Here is a 19378-nt window from a genome sequence, read left to right as displayed (position 1 = left end):
AGGAAAAGGGGCTGTGCAACGCGACCTGGGTGTGCTTGTACATCATTCACTGAAAGTAAGCAGGCAGTGAAAAAACTAATGGCATTTGGGCCTTCATTGCGAGAGAATTTGAGTTTAGGAGCAAGGAGGTCCTACTGCAGTTGTACAGGGCCCGGGTGAGACCGCACCTGGAATATTGTGTGCAATTTTGGTCTCCTCATTTGAGGAAGGACATTATTGCTATTGAGGGAGTGCAGCATAGATTCCCGGGGTGGCGGGACTGACATATGATGAAAGAATGGGTCGACTGGGCTTGTATTCACTGGAACAGAGGGATGATAGGGGATCTTATGGAAACATATACAATTCTTAAAGGATTGGACATGCTAGATGCAGGAAAAATGTTCCCCATGTTGGGGGAGTCCAGAACCAGGGGTCACAGTTTAAGAATATAGGGTAGGCCATTTAGGACTGAGATGAGGAAAACCTTTTCACTCAGAGAGTTGTAAATCTGTGGAATTCTCTGCCACAGAAGGCAGCAGAGACCAATTCAATGGATGTTTTCAAGAGAGAGTTAGATTTAGCTCTTAGGACTAAAGGAACCAAGGAATATGGGGAAAAAGTAGGAACGGGGTACAGATTTTGGATGATCAGCCATGATCATATTGAATGGCGGTACTGGCATGGCCTACTCCTGCACCTATTTTTCTGTTTCTATGTTGCTGTATGAGTCTGCTTCAATTTGTTCCTTTGTGCAAATATTGACCATGACTCTCCACTACAATCAATTCATAAGTTCTAGAATTTCCTCCTTAAACATCTCTCTCTCGCTCTCTCTCTCAGGCTCTGCAAATATCACACCTCTGTTAACGTTTTCAGTCATGCTTGTTAAAGCTACCAAATTATATCTTTGGTTCTACATCAACGTCTGCCTTATTATCATATCATATCATATCATATATATACAGCCGGAAACAGGCCTTTTCGGCCCTCCAAGTCCGTGCCGCCCAGCGATCCCCGTACATTAACACTATCCTACACCCACTAGGGACAATTTTTACATTTACCCAGCCAATTAACCTACATACCTGTACGTCTTTGGAGTGTGGGAGGAAACCGAAGATCTCGGAGAAAACCCACGCAGGTCACGGGGAGAACGTACAAACTCCTTACAGTGCAGCACCCGTAGTCAGGATCGAACCTGAGTCTCCAGCGTTGCATTCACTGTAAAGCAGCAACTCTACCGCTGCGCTACCGTGCTACATTTGTGTGAAGTCCCTTGGTGATTTTGTTACATTAAATTATGCAAAATGCAAATGGCATTTTACTATTGAGGGAGTGCAGCATAGATTCACCTTTTTTTGTTGCACTTTACCTTGTTCCCCCTTTTTCTTTTTCCCCCTTTTGTTGTTCATTTTCAACGTGATTTATTTATATATTTGATTTGATAGCATCGATATGGAAGCGACATTCAAAATCTCGTTGTTCTTGTACAATGACAATAAAGGATATTGTATTGTATTGTATTGTATTTATGCAAAGAGTTCTGAGATTATTTGTTCCGTTCTCTATCATTCATTTTCATCAATTTCTGGCAAGATTTGCTAGTTAGTAATTTCACTGATTTATTTCACATCTCTTACCTTTTCGTCGTAGCTGCCAATAGCCAGAAACTGACTGCTTGGACTCCATGCAACAGATTTCACACCAAGAGACCACTCGTATGCACTGTAGGTGGATAGCAAGCGCCCATCCAATGAGTACAGAAGTACTTTATACTGGAACAACAAACGTTTACTCAGTATTGAGCGATGAGGAGAGTGCGTGGTGGGGAGGTGGGGGAGAAAAAAAGCAACTTTATATACCAAAATAAGGAATATTAGTATTTCAAAATAAGGCATTCCATGCAAAATATGAAAACACCAGAGGAATATTAATAAATCTGTCTTCTTTCTACTAACTCCTACACTTTCCCACTGCCACATTTCACATCTTCAGCATATTCAAAACATTTTGTAGCCAAAGTAATATTTTTAAAGTTATACTTTCATTGACATATCATGGGAAATGTGGGAAACAGCCAATTTCAAAAAATTACATGTATAAGCAAATATATATTTTTCCGAAGTCTCTTTAAAAGTTAAGGCATTAATGGAATTGATTGAAAGAAGCAGCATGGAAACAGGCATTTCTGCCCACTAAGTCCATGCTGACCATCCTTCACCCATTCACAATAGTTAGGTTGTCTCATTTTTGCATCCGCCTACACACGAGGGGCAATGTACAGAGGCCAATTAACCGACAAACCCACATGTCTTTGGGATATGGTAGGAAACTGGAGCACCCGTGGGAAACCCACATGGTCACAAGGAGAATTTGAAAATTCCACCCAGACAGCATCCATGGTCAGGATCAAACCTGGGTCCCTGGCTCTGGCAGCAGTTCTACCAGCTGCGTCACTGTGCTGCCCAACATGTTGGCCAAAACATCAGAATGCTTTGATCTTCACAGTGGATGGTAATGTCCACTTGGAAGCACTGACATACTTTTTGTTCAACAGGCCTTTCAGCCCACCAAGGCCAAGCTGACCATCTATCACCGGTTCACACTAGTTCTGTTATTTCACTTTCTAATCCACTCCCTATACACTAGAGGCAATTTACAGAGAATAATTAACCTATAAACCTGCACTTCTTTGGGATGTGGCAGGAAACCAGAGGATACCCACTCACATACAGTAATGATATCATATAAAATATGGAGTTGGGATCTTAACCATAACCTTCTCGTTCAGATGTTATCACTGAATCAGTGCTGATATTTGAAGACATTTAACTTAGTCACTACATACGTTCATGTTATTTTAACATTGAAATTCTCTATTCAAACAAAAGGTTAAGAATTCGACATGTTATAAACCATAGGTATTCGCAAAATGTAACTCAGCGGGACAGGCAGAATCTCTGGAGAGAAGGAATGGGTGACGTTTCGGGTCGAGACCGTTCTTAAGATTGATGTCAGGGGACAACTGGGAAGGGGGAGGGGATGAAGAGAGAGGGAAAGCAAGGGCTACTTGAAGTTAGAGAAGTCAATATTCATACCGCTGGGGTGTAAGCTACCCAAGCGAAAATATGAGGTGCCGTTCCTCCAATTTGCACTGGGCCTCACTGACAATGGAGGAGGCCCAGGACAGAAAGGTCAGATTGGGAATGGGATGGGGAGTTAAAGTGTTGAGCAACCGGGAGATCAGGTAGGTTAAGGCGGACTGAGCGGAGGTGTTCGGCGAAATGATCGCGGAACCTGCGCTTGGTCTCGCCAATATATAGGAGTTGACACCTGGAACAGCGGATACAGTAAATGAGGTTGGAGGAGGTGCAAATTAACATCTGTCTCACATAAAAAGACTGTTGAGGTCCTTAGATGGAGTCGAGGGGGGAGGTAAAGGGACAGGTGTTGTATCTCCTGCGGTTGCAGGGGAATACACCTGTGGAGGGGGTGGTTAGGATGGGAGGGACGAGTTGACCAGGGAGTTGCGGAGGGAATGGTTTCTGCGGAGAGCAGAAAGGGGTGGAGATGTGATGTGGCCAGTAGTGGGATCCCATTGGAGGTGGCAAAAATGTCAGAGGATTATATGCTGTATGCGACGGCCGATTGGATGGAAGGTGAGGACAAGAGGGACTCAGTCCTTGTTACGAATGGGGGGAGGAGGAGGAGGAGCAAGAATGGAGCTGCAGGATATCGAGAAAACCCTAGTGAGAGCCTCATAATGGAAGAGGGGAACCCCTGTTCCCTAAAGAATTAGGGCATCTCCAATGACCTGGTATGGAAAACTTCATCCTGGGCGCAGATGCGGTGTAAACGGAGGAATTGGGAGTAAGGGATACAGGAAGCAGGGTGGGAAGAAGTGTAGTCTAGATAGCTGTGGGAGTCAGTGGGTTTGTGATAGATGTCAGTCAATAGTCTGTTTCCAATGATGGAGACAGTGAGATCTAGAAACGGTAGGGAGATGTTGGAGATGGTCCAAGTGAATTTGAGTGCAGGATGGAAATTAGTCGTGAAGTTGATGGTGAGTGAGTTCTGCATGGGTGCAGGAGGTAGCACCGATGCAGTCGTCAACGTAGCGGTAGAGTTCGGTGATAGGACCAGTGTATGCCTGGAACAGTGATTGTTCGACGTACCCTACAAAAAGGCAGGCACAGCTGGGGCCCATGCAAGTGCTCATAGCATGCCTTGATTTGGAAATATAAGTTGGAAATAAATATTGTTATAAACCATGTCTTGTTGACTGGCAGACATGCCAAATTTACTTCAAGTAATGTAATATTGTTAAGGCAGGAATCTTTCATGATGTAATATTCTTTTATCAGCGCAATTACTCACCTCCAAACAGGAATCCCAGACTGCCAGCACACAGCCATTGGGTGAAAATTCAATACCAGCTAGGTCCTGAGTCTCCGTTTCAAAATGCTGAACAAATTACATATGAAAATGTAATGATAAAAGGAAAGCATTTAGCACTTTAATTTCACAAAAAATCATACTTTAAAAATACATTTTGACATTGGTCAAGAAGGCACAGCAACGACTGTTCTACATAAGAACACTGAAAAAGTGTGGTCTACTCCAACAGCTGCTGATGACCTTCTACCGCTGCACCATAGAGAGCATCCTAACACATGGCATCTCTGTGTGGTATCTCAGTTGCACAGAGGCAGAGAGGAAAGCTCTTCAGCGGGTAGTCCATAGAGCTCAGAGGACTATCGGAACATAGCTACCAGCCTTGGAGGGCATCTACAACACACGATGCCTCAGAAAAGCCACCAGCATCCACAAAGACTCTTTACACCTCTGCAACAGTCTGTTTGAACTTCTACCATCGGGCAGACGATACAAGGCCTTCTATGCCCGCACCTCCAGACTCAGGAACAGCTTCATCCCCAGGGCCATAGCTGCTATGAACCGGTCCTGCTGAGCCGGATGGTCACATCGTACAGTGAACCGGCACAGATCTACTTGCACTTTATTCTGTTTTAAAACTGTTCTAATTTGTTCGAACTGTTTTAAATGAATACTGACTGGCTAATTAATTTATTGCATTGTATGGGAGGTGCATTCCCAATCTCGTTGTACCCCTGTACAATGACAATAAAGATATATTGTATTGTATTGTATGACATTTACAGAAATGTGAGAAGGTAATAGCAGAGTAATGTTACATTCAGATCCCAGGATTGTGCGAGATGAAGCTGCATCACAGTATAGTAATGCAGACAAATAAATTGCAGTAACTAATGTGGCAGGCTGTATAATATAGAATTATGCTCATAGTTATCTTTAACTAAAGGCATAATTCTATATTATGCAACCTGCTTATAGAATATCTTTCTCTTCGAGCAAGGGTTTAAATCTAATACATGTTAATGGAAGAAGAAAAACCTGGGCCGCTCTAAGTTCATCTGTTTTAGTGTGGGGAATAATGAAATTCAGATGGCTCGGAGAAAGAAATGAGAAATTTCCCACTGCCACGATACCAGTTGAAGGGTCTCGACCCGAAATGTCACCCATTCCTTCTCTCCAGAGATGCTGCCTGCCCCACTGAGTTACTCCAGCTTTTTGTGTCTATTACTATGGGAGAATATTATTTTATGCATGATATTATTTGCTATTATTTTATACATTAGACATTGTTACGGCATTATTTTATACATTGTTGTTTAAGGTTTGTAACTGCTTAGGCATTAGGCGCCTCTCTGTAACTAATTAAGGCGCTCTAGACATTCCGTACCCTTGACACATCTCTGTAACATAACACTCCTTTGTATAACACTCCTTTGCAGCTTGTACCTTTGCTTTAGCCTTGATGATAAGGGTAGCAGAATCCGAAGGGATGCGGACATTCATCAATGAGTAGGATTTAATGGTGGCAAGAGAAGAGATAAGGAATAACATAGGCCTTGGGGGGGGGGGGGATGGATGGATGTGAGGGATGAACTAGCAGGAAATAAGGGAGGCGAAATATGAAGGGATGTGAGCATTGAGATAAGGATATATTACTAAATGGGATTTAATGGTGGCGGGACAAACAGGTACTACAAAGCAATGAAGGACTGAAGAAGGGGAGTGTGGGAGAAAGGGAGTGTGGGTATGAGGTAATGCAAAGGAGATAAGGTTTAGAATAACCCTATAAAAATAGGCTGCCTGGTGTACTAAGTGGGCAGTCAGATGGTTGACATCCTGATTGTTCCAGCCGTTGTTTGCAAATAAAGGCTTTTAACTTCTTGAAGAATTCTCCGTGTCATCTGCTTCATTTCGAACACCGGTAACCACGACATTACCAGTTGATTTATTTGGAGCAACAGAAACAGCAGCATCACTCCCTATTGTGCACAATTTAAACTCCACGGAATCTGCATTAGCTGAAAATGGTGCAGTGGGGAACGAGGGGAAAAACATTCTAAAACACTATTATGTAACAACAAGGAACTGCAGATGCTGATTTACTCAAGAAAGACAAATGCTGGAGTAATTTAGCGAGTCAGGCAGCATCTCTAGAGTACATGGATAGGTGATGTTTCAGGTCGGAACCCTATTTTTGGGCACTACAAACTAATTACTGTACCTTAAACTTTTTACAAAGACGCTTACTGGTATACAAATGATATTGCACGGAAAGATATTAGAATTTTTTCCGTGAAATTTTACTTGCAAAAACTGGTCACAATTTTAACTGATGGGTTCCAGAACTGCAGTCACAGTGTACAGATCAGCACTGGGTCACACCACTCTCAATAAGAAACAATGTGGGTACTTTTATAAACAAAGTTAATTACCCGTAGCAGCTGCAACTCACTGCACACAAAAATACTGATGTAATCCTTACAGTCCCGTCTTTCTGCCAGTGCCATGTAGCGGCCGTCCTTGGTGAAGTCCATCCCTGAAATCATGAACAACAATTTAATGCATAATATATTCTCCGATTTTAAGTGATTATATGTTAAATTCCTAAAATACAATTAATCACCGACATTGACTAATGATCTTTGATGGAATTGAACTTTGAATAACACCCTTTAAAAGAACTTCTAATATTATCTTTAGCACACGGAGCAGGAACTCAGGATGGGCACATTCCGTTAGGCAGGGGGGGTGGGACAAGGATGGCAAGACAAAGGAGTCTTGGATGGTGAGAGGGGTTGTAAATTTAGTCAAAAAGAAAAAGGAAACATATGCAAGGATCATGAAATCAGACAGGGCCTTCAAGGAAAAGAAAGCAGGAATTCAAGCAGGAAACTAGAAAAGTCAGAAGACGTCATGAAATGTCGTTGAAAAGTCAGACTAAAGAGAATCCCAAGGCAATTTTATGCGTACATTAAAAAAAGAGGATAACTAGGGTGAGGGTGGGGCCACTCATGATAAAGGAGGGGGCCAATTCTTGGGGTCAGGGTACAAAATTGCTAACTTGAATTGGTATTCACCCAGAAGGAGAACAGAGGTTGATGAGACCAATGTGGAGTATACTACTATACTAGCATTTTGAGATCAAGAACAAAGAGATGTTGGGCCTCTTGAAGAGCATCAAGGTGGATAAATCCCCAGGATCTGATGGGAAGAGATTGCTGAGGCCATGATGAAGATCTTTGTATCCCTCTTGACCAGGTGAAGTCTCAGAGGACTGGAGAGTGGCCAATGGGAACAAGAACGGGAATAGGGATAATCAAGGAAATTATAGGAAGATATTGCAGTTTTATAAAACCCTGTTTCGGCCACTTTTGGAGTAGCATGTGTAGTTCTGGTCACCCCATGTTAGCAAGAATGTGGAGCCTTGGATGGGATGCCAAAGAGGTTTACCAGAATGCTGCTAGGATTAGGGGATACTAGTTAAAAGGAGAGGCTTGACAAAATTGGATTGTTTTCTCTGGAGGGTCAGAGGCAGATGGGACACTTGATAAAAGTATATAAAAGAATGAGAAACACAGATAAGGTAAGCCGTCTGAATCTTCTGCCAGGATTGAAGTTTCAAATACGACATGGCACTCTTCAAGATGAGGGAAAAAGATGAAAGAAGATGTACAGGGCAGGATTTATTTTAAAAATCAGAGTACCGGGGGCCTGAAACATGCTGCCAGGGGTGGTGGTGGAGGCAGATACACAAATAGTGTTTAAGAGACTTTTAGTGTGCACATGAAGATACAGGGAATGGAGGGATATGGATCATGTACAGGCAGAAGGGATTAGTTTTATTTGACATCATTTTCAGGACAGAGATAGTGGGCTGAAAGTGCTGTTTCTGTATTGTACCGCTGTATGTTCCAAAATAGCATATTGCCATGTAGCAAACATCTTGCATGTGCCAATGAGAAAACATACAATGGTATTTTAATTATAATGTTTCTTAATACAACATGTCGCAAATCCAGTCTGGATGAATGATTCTTGAGTTCATGGAATTAAATGCTTCGTGCTCTTGAACACTACACAACCCTAACCTTAACTTTGAACTTCCAAGGACTGCCTTTGGTTGCCCAGAGGGCTTTGTTTTTTTTCCATTAGTATTGTGGTTATTAATGTATTGGACATTTGTTTATTATAGATTTTCTATTGTATTCTACTATGCAGCTGCAAGTAAGAATTTCATTGTTCTGTTGTTGGTACACATGACAATTAAACATTCAAGACTTTTAAAATTTTAATTAACCCATCATTAAAAGAGGAAGAGCAGCATGCGAGATTTAAAAGGCAGCTGTTACTGTCCTGGAGAACTTGGGACAGTTAATGAAAATGTTGTGAGATCAGTCTGTATTAAAACGAGGTGGTGCAGAATTTTCTAAGACATAGGAAGTAGATTAGATCTGATCACATATATCCAAAACCAATGTGGGAAGCTGGAGAAAAATTACACGAGTCCCGGCTGAGATATATCTGGAGGGTAGCTAATGATGTGCCTAGATTTAAGGGAACAATACAAAATCTGGGAACTATAGACTGGTGAGACTAATATCTGTGATCGGAAAGTTACTGGAGAGGATTCTGAGGGATATAAGATATATATGCATTTGGAAAGACAGGATTTGATTAGGCCTTCAGTCCCATCAGTCTACCCAACACCTCATCTCCGTTCTAAATGGCCTACCCTTTATTCTTAAACTGTGGCCCCTGGTTCTGGACTCCCCCCAACATTGGGAACATGTTTCCTGCCTCTAACGTGTCCAATCCCTTAATAATCTTATATGTTTCAATAAGATCCCCTCTCATTCTTCTAAATTCCTGTGTATACCAGCCCAGTCGCTCCAGTCTTTCAACGTACGACCGTCCCGCCATTCCGGGAATTAACCTAGTGAACCTACACTGCACTCCCTCAATAGCAAAAATGTCCATCCTCAAATATGGAGACCAAAACTGCACACAGTACTCCAGGTGTGGTCTCACTAGGGCCCTGTACAACTGCAGAAGGACCTCTTTGTTCCTCTACTCAACTCCTCTTGTTATAAAGGCCAACATGCCATTAGCTTTTTTCACTGCCTGCTGTACCTGCATGCTAACTTTAAGTGAGTGATGAACAAGGACACCCAGATCTTTTTGTACTTCCCCATTTTCTAACTTGACACCATTCAGATAAAAATCTGCCTTCCTGTTCTTACCACCAAAGTGGATAACCACACGTCGTGATGAACCGCAACGATGCACAACCGTGTCCTGCCGACCTCGATGCCGTTGCTCTGAAACTTCCGACCTTGTGGACCGAAGAGCCTGATATCTGGTTCCAGCAGGCAGAGGCACAGTTTGCGGTGCGAGGCATGACGGTGGACGAGACTAAGTATTTCTACGTCGTCGGCGCTCTGGACCAGGCGACTGCGAGGCCTTACCTGCACGCCCCCCCGGCAGCTAACAAATATGCGGGCCTCAAGGCCCTGCTTATCAGGAGGTTCGGCCTCAGCGAGTCCGAGCGGGCACTCGAGTTTTGAGCATGGAGGGCCTCGGAGACCGACGGCCGTCGGCCCTCCTGGAGGACATGCTCGCCTATATGGGCGGCCACGAGCCCTGTTTTTTTGTTTAAGCAAGCCTACCTTCGGCAGCTCCCAGCCGACCTCTGCCTGCAGCTCGCCGGAGATCCATTCACCGACACGCAGGCACTGGGCGAGTGCGCTGACCAGCTTTGGATGGCCCGTCGGGAGGAGATGGATGCACCGGTTGTCTTTTCCTCGGCGTCGGGAGGCGCACAGCAGGTCCGGTCCTCCATCGACCGCGTCTCAGGCCGACCTCTGCGGCGAAATCCGGCCGCCATCGGGCACCCCCGGCGCAGGCACATCGTCCTCGCACGGCCCGCTGGCAGTTCCGTCAGACGCCAGCAGAGGTCGCTGGTGGTCGGCCCAGTCAGCACCACCTACCATACCGCTGGAGGCCACTAGAGGTCGTGGTGGGCATCCCAGTCCGCACCATCGCCTATACCACCGGACACCAGCAGAGGGGGCTGGTGCTATTATCACCGTCGCTGGGGATCTGCAGCCAAGCAATGTCGCTCACCTTGTGCCTTTCCGGGAAACGCAGCGGCCGGCCATCAGTAATTCCTTCGCCGGCCAGCCAGATCCAACGCGTGTTCGCTCGGGATCGCTGCACCGGGGGTCAGTTGCTCGTGGACACTGGAGTGGAGGTGAATGTCCTGCCTCCTTCCACCGCCGATATCCGTGCAGGCAAATGCGGCCCCCTCCTCACTGCGGCGAACGGTAGCCCCATCAACACTTACGGGGTCCTCAAGCTCGCCCTTAACTTCGGCCATAGCTGGTTTTCGTGGGGGTTTGTCATCGCCGACGTTTCCCAGCCGCTGCTGGGCACCGACTTCCTGCGAGCGCATTCAATGCTCGTGGATGTCAGGCGGCAACGCCAAGTGCACTCCAGCACGCTGGGGCCGGTCTCCCTCAACGTTGGACCCCTGTCGTCCGTGGATGCGACTTACGCGCGCATCCTGGCGGATTTCCCGGACATTCTTGAGCCCCACCTCCGCTCCCAAGCACGGGGTGCAGCATTACATCCCCACCACCGGGCCTCCCCGTGCAAGCCCGAGCGCGGCGTCTCGCTCCTGACAAGCTCCGTCTAGCTCGAGAGGCATTCCGCCGGATGGAGTTAATGGCCATCCTGCGCCCCTCCGATAGCCCGTGGGCGTCACCACTCCACTTGGTCCCTAAGGCGGACTACCGTCGCTTGAATGATGCAACCGTCGCCGACAGGTACCCGGTCCCGCACATCCAGGACTTTAATGCCCACCTGGCCGGAGCATCTGTGTTCTCCAAGGTGGACCATGTGCACGGGTATAACCAAATTCCGGTCCACCCCGACGACATCCCCAAGACAGCCATCATTACACCATTTGGCCTGTTTGAATTTATGAGGATTCTGTTCGGGTTGAAGAACGCCGCACAGGCCTTCCAACGGCTTATGGACTGTGTGTGCCGTGGCCTGGACTTTGTTTTCATAAACTTGGACGACGTACTCGTGGCCAGCCGCTCGAGGCAGGAGCACTGCACCCACCTCCGCCAGCTGTGTCAGCCCCTCAGTGATTACGGGTTGGCCGTCAACACGTCCAAATGCCATTTTGGAGGGACGGCCATCGATTTCCTCGGCCATCGGGTGACCCCACAAGGGGTGGTACCTCTTCCAGACAGGGTGGACGCTGTTCGCCGGTTCCCCCGCCCGACCACGTTAAGGGCCTGCAAGAATTTGTGGGGATGGTCTCCTTTTATCACCGCTTCGTGCCGGCAGTGGCCGGAATTATGCGCCCACTCTTCCACCTCATGGCTGGTCGTCGCAACGAGGTTGAGTGGGACGACGAAGCAGGAGCGGCGTTTCAGCATGCCAAGGAGGCTCTGGCCAGGGCCACGATACTCGTCCATCCCAGGGAGGATGCCCCAACCGCCCTGACCGTGGACGCTTCTGAGGTGGCGGTCGGGGCGGTGCTGGAGCAGCTCATCGACGGGTGTTGGCGGCCACTCGCCTTCTTTAGCAGGCACCTCAGCGGAGCCCAACGGCGTTACAGCGCTTTCGACCGGGAGCTCCTCGCCCTCTACCTCGCCATACGCCACTTTGGGTACTTCCTGGAGGGGAGACCCTTCACTGCATTTACGGATCACAAGCCACTCATCTTTGCGTTTGCCAAGTTTTTGGATCCGTGGTCTGCGCGGCAACAGAGGCAGTTGGCGTACGTGTCCGAGTACACCACCTCAATCCGTTTCGTGGAGGGCAGGAACAACAGGGTGGCCGACGCCTTATCTAGATCCGCGGTCCACGCCGTTCTTCAAATGCCCGGGGGTATTGACTATTCCGCCCTAGCAGCTGCACAGCTGTGGGACGAGGAGACACCTCCACTGGCGCGGCCCATCGTCCCCGTCGCCTGGCGGGGCAGGGATTTCGAGGTGTTCCACGGGCTTTCTCATCCTTCCATTCGGGCGACGGTGGCCCTCGTAGCCTCCCGCTTCATGTGGCACGGGCTGCGTAAGCAGGTCGCACACTGGGCACGCACCTGCATCCCGTGCCAGAAAGCCACGATCCAGCGACACGTGCGTGCGCCTCTGCAGGAGTTCGGTGTTCCTAGGCAGCGGTTCGACCACATTCATGTGGACATCGTGGGGCCGCTGCCGCCGTCCTGGGGCATGACCCACCTCTTCACCGTGGTCGATCGCTTCACGCGGTGGTCGGAAGCCATTCCGCTGGCGGACACCTCGACAGCCACCTGCGCTCAGGCCTTGGCGGCGCACTGGATCGCCCGGTTCGGGGTGCCACTGGACATTACATCCGACCGGGGGCCGCAGTTTACATCGGAACTGTGGTCGGCTATGGCACGCCTCTTGGGAGTACGCCTACACCACACTACGGCGTACCATCCACAGGCGAACGGTTTCACCGCCAGCTGAAGGATCCCCTGAAGGGTCGGCTTAATGACCAAGATTGGGTGGACGCCCTGCCATGGGTTTTACTAGCCATCCGCACCGCACCCAGAGGACTTGGCCTCCTCCTCCGCCGAGTTGGTGTATGGGGCCCCTTTGACGGTTCCCGGGGAGTTCATTCCACCGGCACAGGGTCAAGTGGAGCAGCCTTCGGACGCCCTGCAACGTCTTCGGCAGACGGTGGGCAGGCTGGCGCCTGTGCCCACGTCTCGTCATGGGACCTTCCATCCGCACGTCCCTCCTGCTCTGGAGAACTGACAGTTCGTTGTTCTGCGCAGGGACGCTCATCGGACACCTCTCCAGCGGCCGTACGAGGGCCCCTTCCGGGTCCTGCAACACGGCTCGTCCATATTTGTCCTGGACATGGGGGGGTCAAAGTGAGACTGTTTCGGTTGCACGGCTGACGACGGCACACGTGGACATTGATCGGCCGGTGCCGGTTGCGCAGGCCCGCCCGCGCGGTCACCCTCCGTCCACGTTACCCCCGCCGGTGTCTGCTACGTCCCCTCCACGTGTCGGTCGGTCGCTGGTCCTTACACCGGGCGTGGTGGCCTCTTGCGCCCTCCTGTCCACTTTGTACCTCCGCATGTTGGGGAGGGGGGTGTCTCCTGTGGCGGTCCCTGGGTATCAGGCCACTCCTAGGGTCAGCCCCCTCGGCACTTGACAGACAGGCTTAAGGTGTTAAGACTCAGGCCATTAGGGACCGTAGGTTTATCCCTACGGTGGACTTCGTTGTGAGTGGAGGCTCACAACCAAATAAAGAACTTTCTAAACCTGCCTGGCGTCCAGCCTTTTTCTGGCCTCCGCCAGGCCACTACAATGTTACTTTTAATCCCTTCATCTGTCATTAATGTATATTGTAAATAGCTGCCGTCCCAGCACCGAGCCTTGAGGTACCCCACTAGTCACTGCCTGCCATTCTGAATTGGGACCTGTTAATCCCATTTTCTATCCATGTCTGCACCCTACCCCCAATACCATGTGCTCTAATCTTGCCCACTAATCTCCTATGTGGGACCTTATCAAAGGCTTTCTGAAAGTCCAGGTACACTACATCCACTGGCTCTCCCTTGTCCATTTTCCTAGTTACATCCTCAAAAAATTCCAGAAGATTAGTCAAGCATGATTTCCCCTTCATAAATCCATGCTGATTCGGAACGATCCTGTTACTGCTATCCAAATGTTCCGCAATTTCTTAGTTTATAATTGACTCCAGCATCTTTCCCACCACTGATGTCAAGCTAACTGGTCTATAATTTCCCATTTTCTCACTCCCTCCTTTCTTAAAAAGTGGGATAACATTAGCTACCCTCCAATCCACAGGAACTGATCCTGAATCTATAGAACATTGGAAAATGATCACAAATGCGTCCACGTTTTCTAGAGCCAATTTCTAGAGCCAATGACTTAAGTACCCTGGGATGCAGACCATCAGGCCCTGGGGATTTATCAGCCTTCAGTCCCATCAGTCTACCCAACACCATTTCCTGCCTAATGTGAATTTCCTTCAGTTCCTCCATCACCCTAGGACCTCTGTCCACTAGTACATCTGGGAGATTGTTGAGGTCTTCCTTAGTGAAGACAGACCCAAAGGACCTGTTCAACTCGTCTGCCGTTTCCTGTTCCCCATAATAAATTCACCTGCTTCTGTCTTCAAGGGACCCACATTTGTCTCAACAATTGTTTTCCACTTCACGTACCTAAAGAAGCTTTTACTATCCTCCTTTATATTCTTGGCCAGCTTACCTTCGTACCTCACCTTTCTCCCCGTATTGCCTTTTTAGTTATCTTCTGTTGCTCTTTAAAAGAGTCCCAATCCTCTGACTTCCTGCTCATCTTTGCTATGTTATACTTCCTCTATTTTTATACTGTCCTTGACTTCCCTTGTCAGCCACGGTTTCCTCTTACTCCCCTTAGAATCTTTCTTCCTCTTTGGAATGAACTGATCTTGCACCTTCTGTATTATTCCCAGAAATACCTGCCATCGTTGTTCCACCATCTTCCCTGCTAGGGTATCTTTCCAGTCAACTCTGGCCAGCTCCTCTCTCATGCCTTCATAGTCCCCCTTGCTCAACTGTAATACTGGCACTCCCGATTTTCCCTTCTCCCTCTCAAATTGTAGATTAAAACTGATCTCACTACCTCCTCATGGCTCTTTTTCCTTGAGTTCCCTTATCAAATCCGGTTCATTACACAACACTAAATCCAGAATTGCCTTCTCCCTGGTAGGCTCCAGTACAAGCTGCTCTAAGAATCCATCTCGGAGGCACTCCACAAACTCCCTTTATTGGGGTCTATTACCAAGCTGATTTTCCCAGTCTACCTGCATGCTGAAATCTCCCATAACCACTGTAGCGTTACCTTTGCGACATGCAAATTTTAACTCTTGATTCAACTTGCACCCTATATCCAGGCTGCCGTTTGGGGGCCTGTAGATAACTCCCATTAGGGTCTTTTTACCCTTACAATTCCTCAGTTCTGTCCATCCTGATTCGAGATCTCACATCTATATCTGTCCATCCTGATTCTACATTTTCATACAAAGACCCATCATTTATTTATTTGCCTCTGTACTCCACAATTTGAGATTTGTAATAGAAAAAATCACATGTGGTTAAAGTGCACATTATCAGATTTTAATAAAGGCCATTTTTATACATTTTGGTTTCACCACATAGAAATTACAGCAGTGTTTATACATAGTCCCCCCATTTCAGGGCACCATAATGTTTGGGACACAGCAATGTCATGTAAATGAAAGTAGTCATGTTTAGTATTTTGTTGCATATCCTTTGCATGCAATGACCGCTTCAAGTCTGCGATTCGTGGACATCACCAGTTGCTGGGTGTCTTCTCTGGTGATGCTCTGCCAGGCCTGTATTGCAGCCATCTTTAGCTTCTGCTTGTTTTGGGGGCTAGTCCCCTTCAGTTTTCTCTTTAGCATTTGCACAACTTTGTTCCTCATGTTGATAAACAGCAATAAAAGTTTCCAAAGGTGATGGAAAGACTGGAGGAAAGACTCGTTCTGAGAGCTCTCTTATACCTGCATTAAGGAGGCAATTAAACACACCTGAGCAATTACAAACACCTGTGAAGCCATGTGTCCCAAACATTACGGTGCCCTGAAATGGGGGGACTACGTATAAAAACAGCTGTAATTTCTACATGGTGAAACGAAAATGTATAAAAATACCCTTTAATAAAATCTGACAATGTGCACTTTAACCACATGTGATTTTTTTTCTATTACAAATCTCAAATTGTGGAGTGCAGAGGCAAATAAATAAATGATGGGTCTTTGTCCCAAACATTATGGAGGGCACTGTAAAAAACACTTGGATAGGTACATGGATAGGAAAGGTCTGATTTAGTTTAGAGATACAATGCGGAAGCAGGCCCTTTAGCCAACCAAGTCCATGCCAACCAGCGATCCCCACACATTAACACTTCACTACACACACTAGGGACAATTTTACATTGATACCAAACTTTTTAATCTAGAAACCTGTACGAGCGATAGGGGACAAACGGAAGACAAATGGGACTAGCATGAATGGGATTCTTCAGCGAGTAAGACACAAAGTGCTGGAGTAATTCAACTGGTCAGACAGCATCCCTGGAAAAGCTGGATAGGTGCCATTTTGGGTCAGGACCCTTTTTCAAACTCCATGGAGAGATGACGTTTGGACGCTTCTTCAAACTATGGCTCAAGCCAGTTGTGCTATTCATCCTTTGGAAACTCATCTTCTTAAGAAGCAGTTTATTCACAAAATGCTGGAGTAACTCAGCAGGTCAGGCAGCATCTCAGGAAAGAAGGAATGGGTGACGTTTCGGGTCGAGACCCTTCTTCAGACTGATGTCAGGGGGCGGGACAAAGGAAGGATTATAGGTGGAGACAGGAAGATAGAGAGAGAACTGGGAAGGGGAAGGGGAAAAGAGGGACAGAGGAACTATCTAAAGTTGGAGAAGTCAATGTTCATACCGCTGGGCTGCAAGCTGCCCAAGCGAAATATGAGATGCTGTTCCTCCAATTTCCGGTGGGCCTCACTATGGCACTGGAGGAGGCCCATGACAGAAAGGTCAGACTGGGAGTGGGAGGGGGAGTTGAAGTGCTCAGCCACCGGGAGATCAGGTTGGTTAAGGCGGACTGAGCGAAGGTGTTTAGCGAAACAATCGTCGATGTAAAGAAGTTGACATCTAGAGCAGCGGATACAATAGATGAGGTTGGAGGAGGTGCAGGTGAACCTCTGTCTCACCTGGAAAGACTATTTGGGTCCTTGGATGGAGTTGAGGGGGGAGGTAAAGGGACAGGTGTTGCATCTCCTGCGGTTGCAGGGGAAAGTGCCCGGGGATGGGGTGGTTTGGGTAGGAAGGGACAAGTGGACCAGGGAATTACGGAGGGAACGGTCTCTGCGGAACACAGAAAGGGGAGGGGATGGGAAGATGTGGCCAGTAGTGGGGTCCCGTTGTAGGTGATGGAAATGTTGGAAGATGATTTGTTGGATATACTGGCTGATGGGATGGAAGGTGAGAACGAGGGGGATTCTGTCCTTGTTATGAATGGGGGGAGGGGGAGCAAGAGCAGAGCTGCGGGATGTAGAAGAGACCCTAGTGAGAGCCTCATCTATAATGGAAGAGGGGAAGCCCCGTTTACTGAAGAATGAGGACATTTCAGATGCCCTAGTGTGAAACACCTCATCCCGGGCGCAGATGCGGCGTAGACGGAGGAATTGGGAGTAGGGGATAGACTTTTTGCAGGAGACAGGGTGGGAAGAAGTGGCCCTTCTAGTCCATGCCGAACACTTTCTCCGACCTAGTCCCATCTACCTGCTCTCAGACCATAACCCTCCAATCCCTTCCCATCCATATACCTATCTAATTTACTCTTAAATAATAAAATCGAGCCTGCCTCCACCACTTCCACCGGAAGCTCATTCCATATAGCCAACACCTTCTGAGTAAAAAAGTTACCCCTCATGTTAACCCTAAACTTTTGTCCCTTAATTCTGAAGTTATGCCCCCTTGTTTGAATCTTCCCCACTCTCAAAGGGAAAAGCTTACCCACGTCAACTCTGTCCGTCCCTCTTAAAATTTTAAAAACCTCTATCAAGTCCCCCCTTAACCTTCTGCGCTCCAAAGAATAAAGACCCAACCTGTTCAATATCTCTCTCTGTAGCTTAAGTGCTGAAACCCAGGCACTATTCCCACTATTTTGTAGAAACATAGAAAATAGGTGCAATAGTAGGCCATTCGGCCCTTCGAGCCAGCACCACCATTCAATATGATCATGGCAGATCATCCAAAATCAGTACCCCGTTCCTGCTTTTTCCCCACATCCCTTGATTCCTTTAGTCCTAAGAGCTAAATCTAACTCTCTCTTGAAAACATCCAGTGAATTGGCCTCCACTGCCTTCTGTGGCAGAGAATTCCACAGATTTACAACTGTTTGGGTGAAAAGGTTTTCTTCATCTCAGTCCTAAATGGCCTACCCCTTATTCTTAAACTGTTCTGGACTCCCTCAACATGGGGAACATTTTTCCTGCATCTTGCCTGTCCAATCCCCCTCTCATCCTTCTAAATTCCAGTGAATGCAAGCTCAGTCAACCCATTCTTTCATCATCTGTCAGTCCCGCCATCCCGGGAATTAACCTGGTGAACCTACGCTGCACTCCCTCAATAGCAAGAATGTCCTTCCTCAAATTAGGAGACCAAAACTGCACACTCTACTCCAGGTGCTGTCTCACCACGGCCCTGTACAACTGCAGTGGGGCCTCCTTGCTCCTATACTCAAATCCTCTCGCTATGAAAGTAGTGTGGTGCATGAGGATTCTCTGGGAGGTCGTCCGTCATACTTTACTTTCTCTACCATTTATAATTCCAGTACTTCCTTTCTGAAAGGTAACAGTAAAAATAAATTACCAACCCACAACTAAAGGACATAAGAAAATGTCCTGCAAATGATAGCAAAATAGATACAAATACATTTGGAGTAATGCAGACTTCAAGTGTTTACATTGTCTTTTCTTGTCATTTGAAACAAACTTGTTCCTTCACTTACCATGCTGACATGCTTTGGGATACTTGATATAAGATACCGATTTGGTGCACAACGACCAGACGGTGATTCTCAGCTGTCAAGAAAGATAAACATTAATTGCTGCAGCAAGTGTAGAATGCAGGGACTGGACATAATATGACCCCACAATTTAATCTGAGCAGGCCTACGGGCTACAGATCTATAGGGAATACATACTCCATTTCCAAGTTAAAAGAACATTTTCTGCAAAATTGTCATTTCCAGCACATCGTTCATTAAACTCATAACCTTAATGCAGTGCCCCCCAAAAAATCAGTATTTTTGATCTAATGACAAATACCAAACAGATAGTTCTAAGCCAAATTGTAGGAGTGCGATCTCAACCTTTTTAAAGTGCTACCGTTTACCCAAAACCTTGAGTTAGGGA

At 47.1% G+C, this 19378-nt stretch overlaps 1 protein-coding gene across 1 annotated transcript in view; it reads right to left on the bottom strand.

The window, feature by feature from the left end:
* The window catches only part of wrap73 (WD repeat containing, antisense to TP73), a 99003-nt gene that overhangs the window by 26283 nt on the left and 53342 nt on the right, over positions 1 to 19378 (bottom strand). The window contains exons 4-7 of the mRNA XM_078425676.1: positions 18973 to 19045; positions 6810 to 6913; positions 4360 to 4446; positions 1623 to 1757 (exon numbers count right to left, since the gene is read on the bottom strand). Coding sequence (XP_078281802.1) covers positions 1623 to 1757; positions 4360 to 4446; positions 6810 to 6913; positions 18973 to 19045 — 399 coding nt within the window. The remainder of the gene's footprint in view (positions 1 to 1622; positions 1758 to 4359; positions 4447 to 6809; positions 6914 to 18972; positions 19046 to 19378) is intronic.

The sequence above is a fragment of the Rhinoraja longicauda genome, chromosome 30 (genome assembly GCF_053455715.1).
Source record: "Rhinoraja longicauda isolate Sanriku21f chromosome 30, sRhiLon1.1, whole genome shotgun sequence".
NCBI lineage: Eukaryota > Metazoa > Chordata > Chondrichthyes > Rajiformes > Arhynchobatidae > Rhinoraja > Rhinoraja longicauda.
Note: the sequence above shows the minus strand (reverse complement) of the source record. Positions and strands in the feature narration are given on the sequence as shown.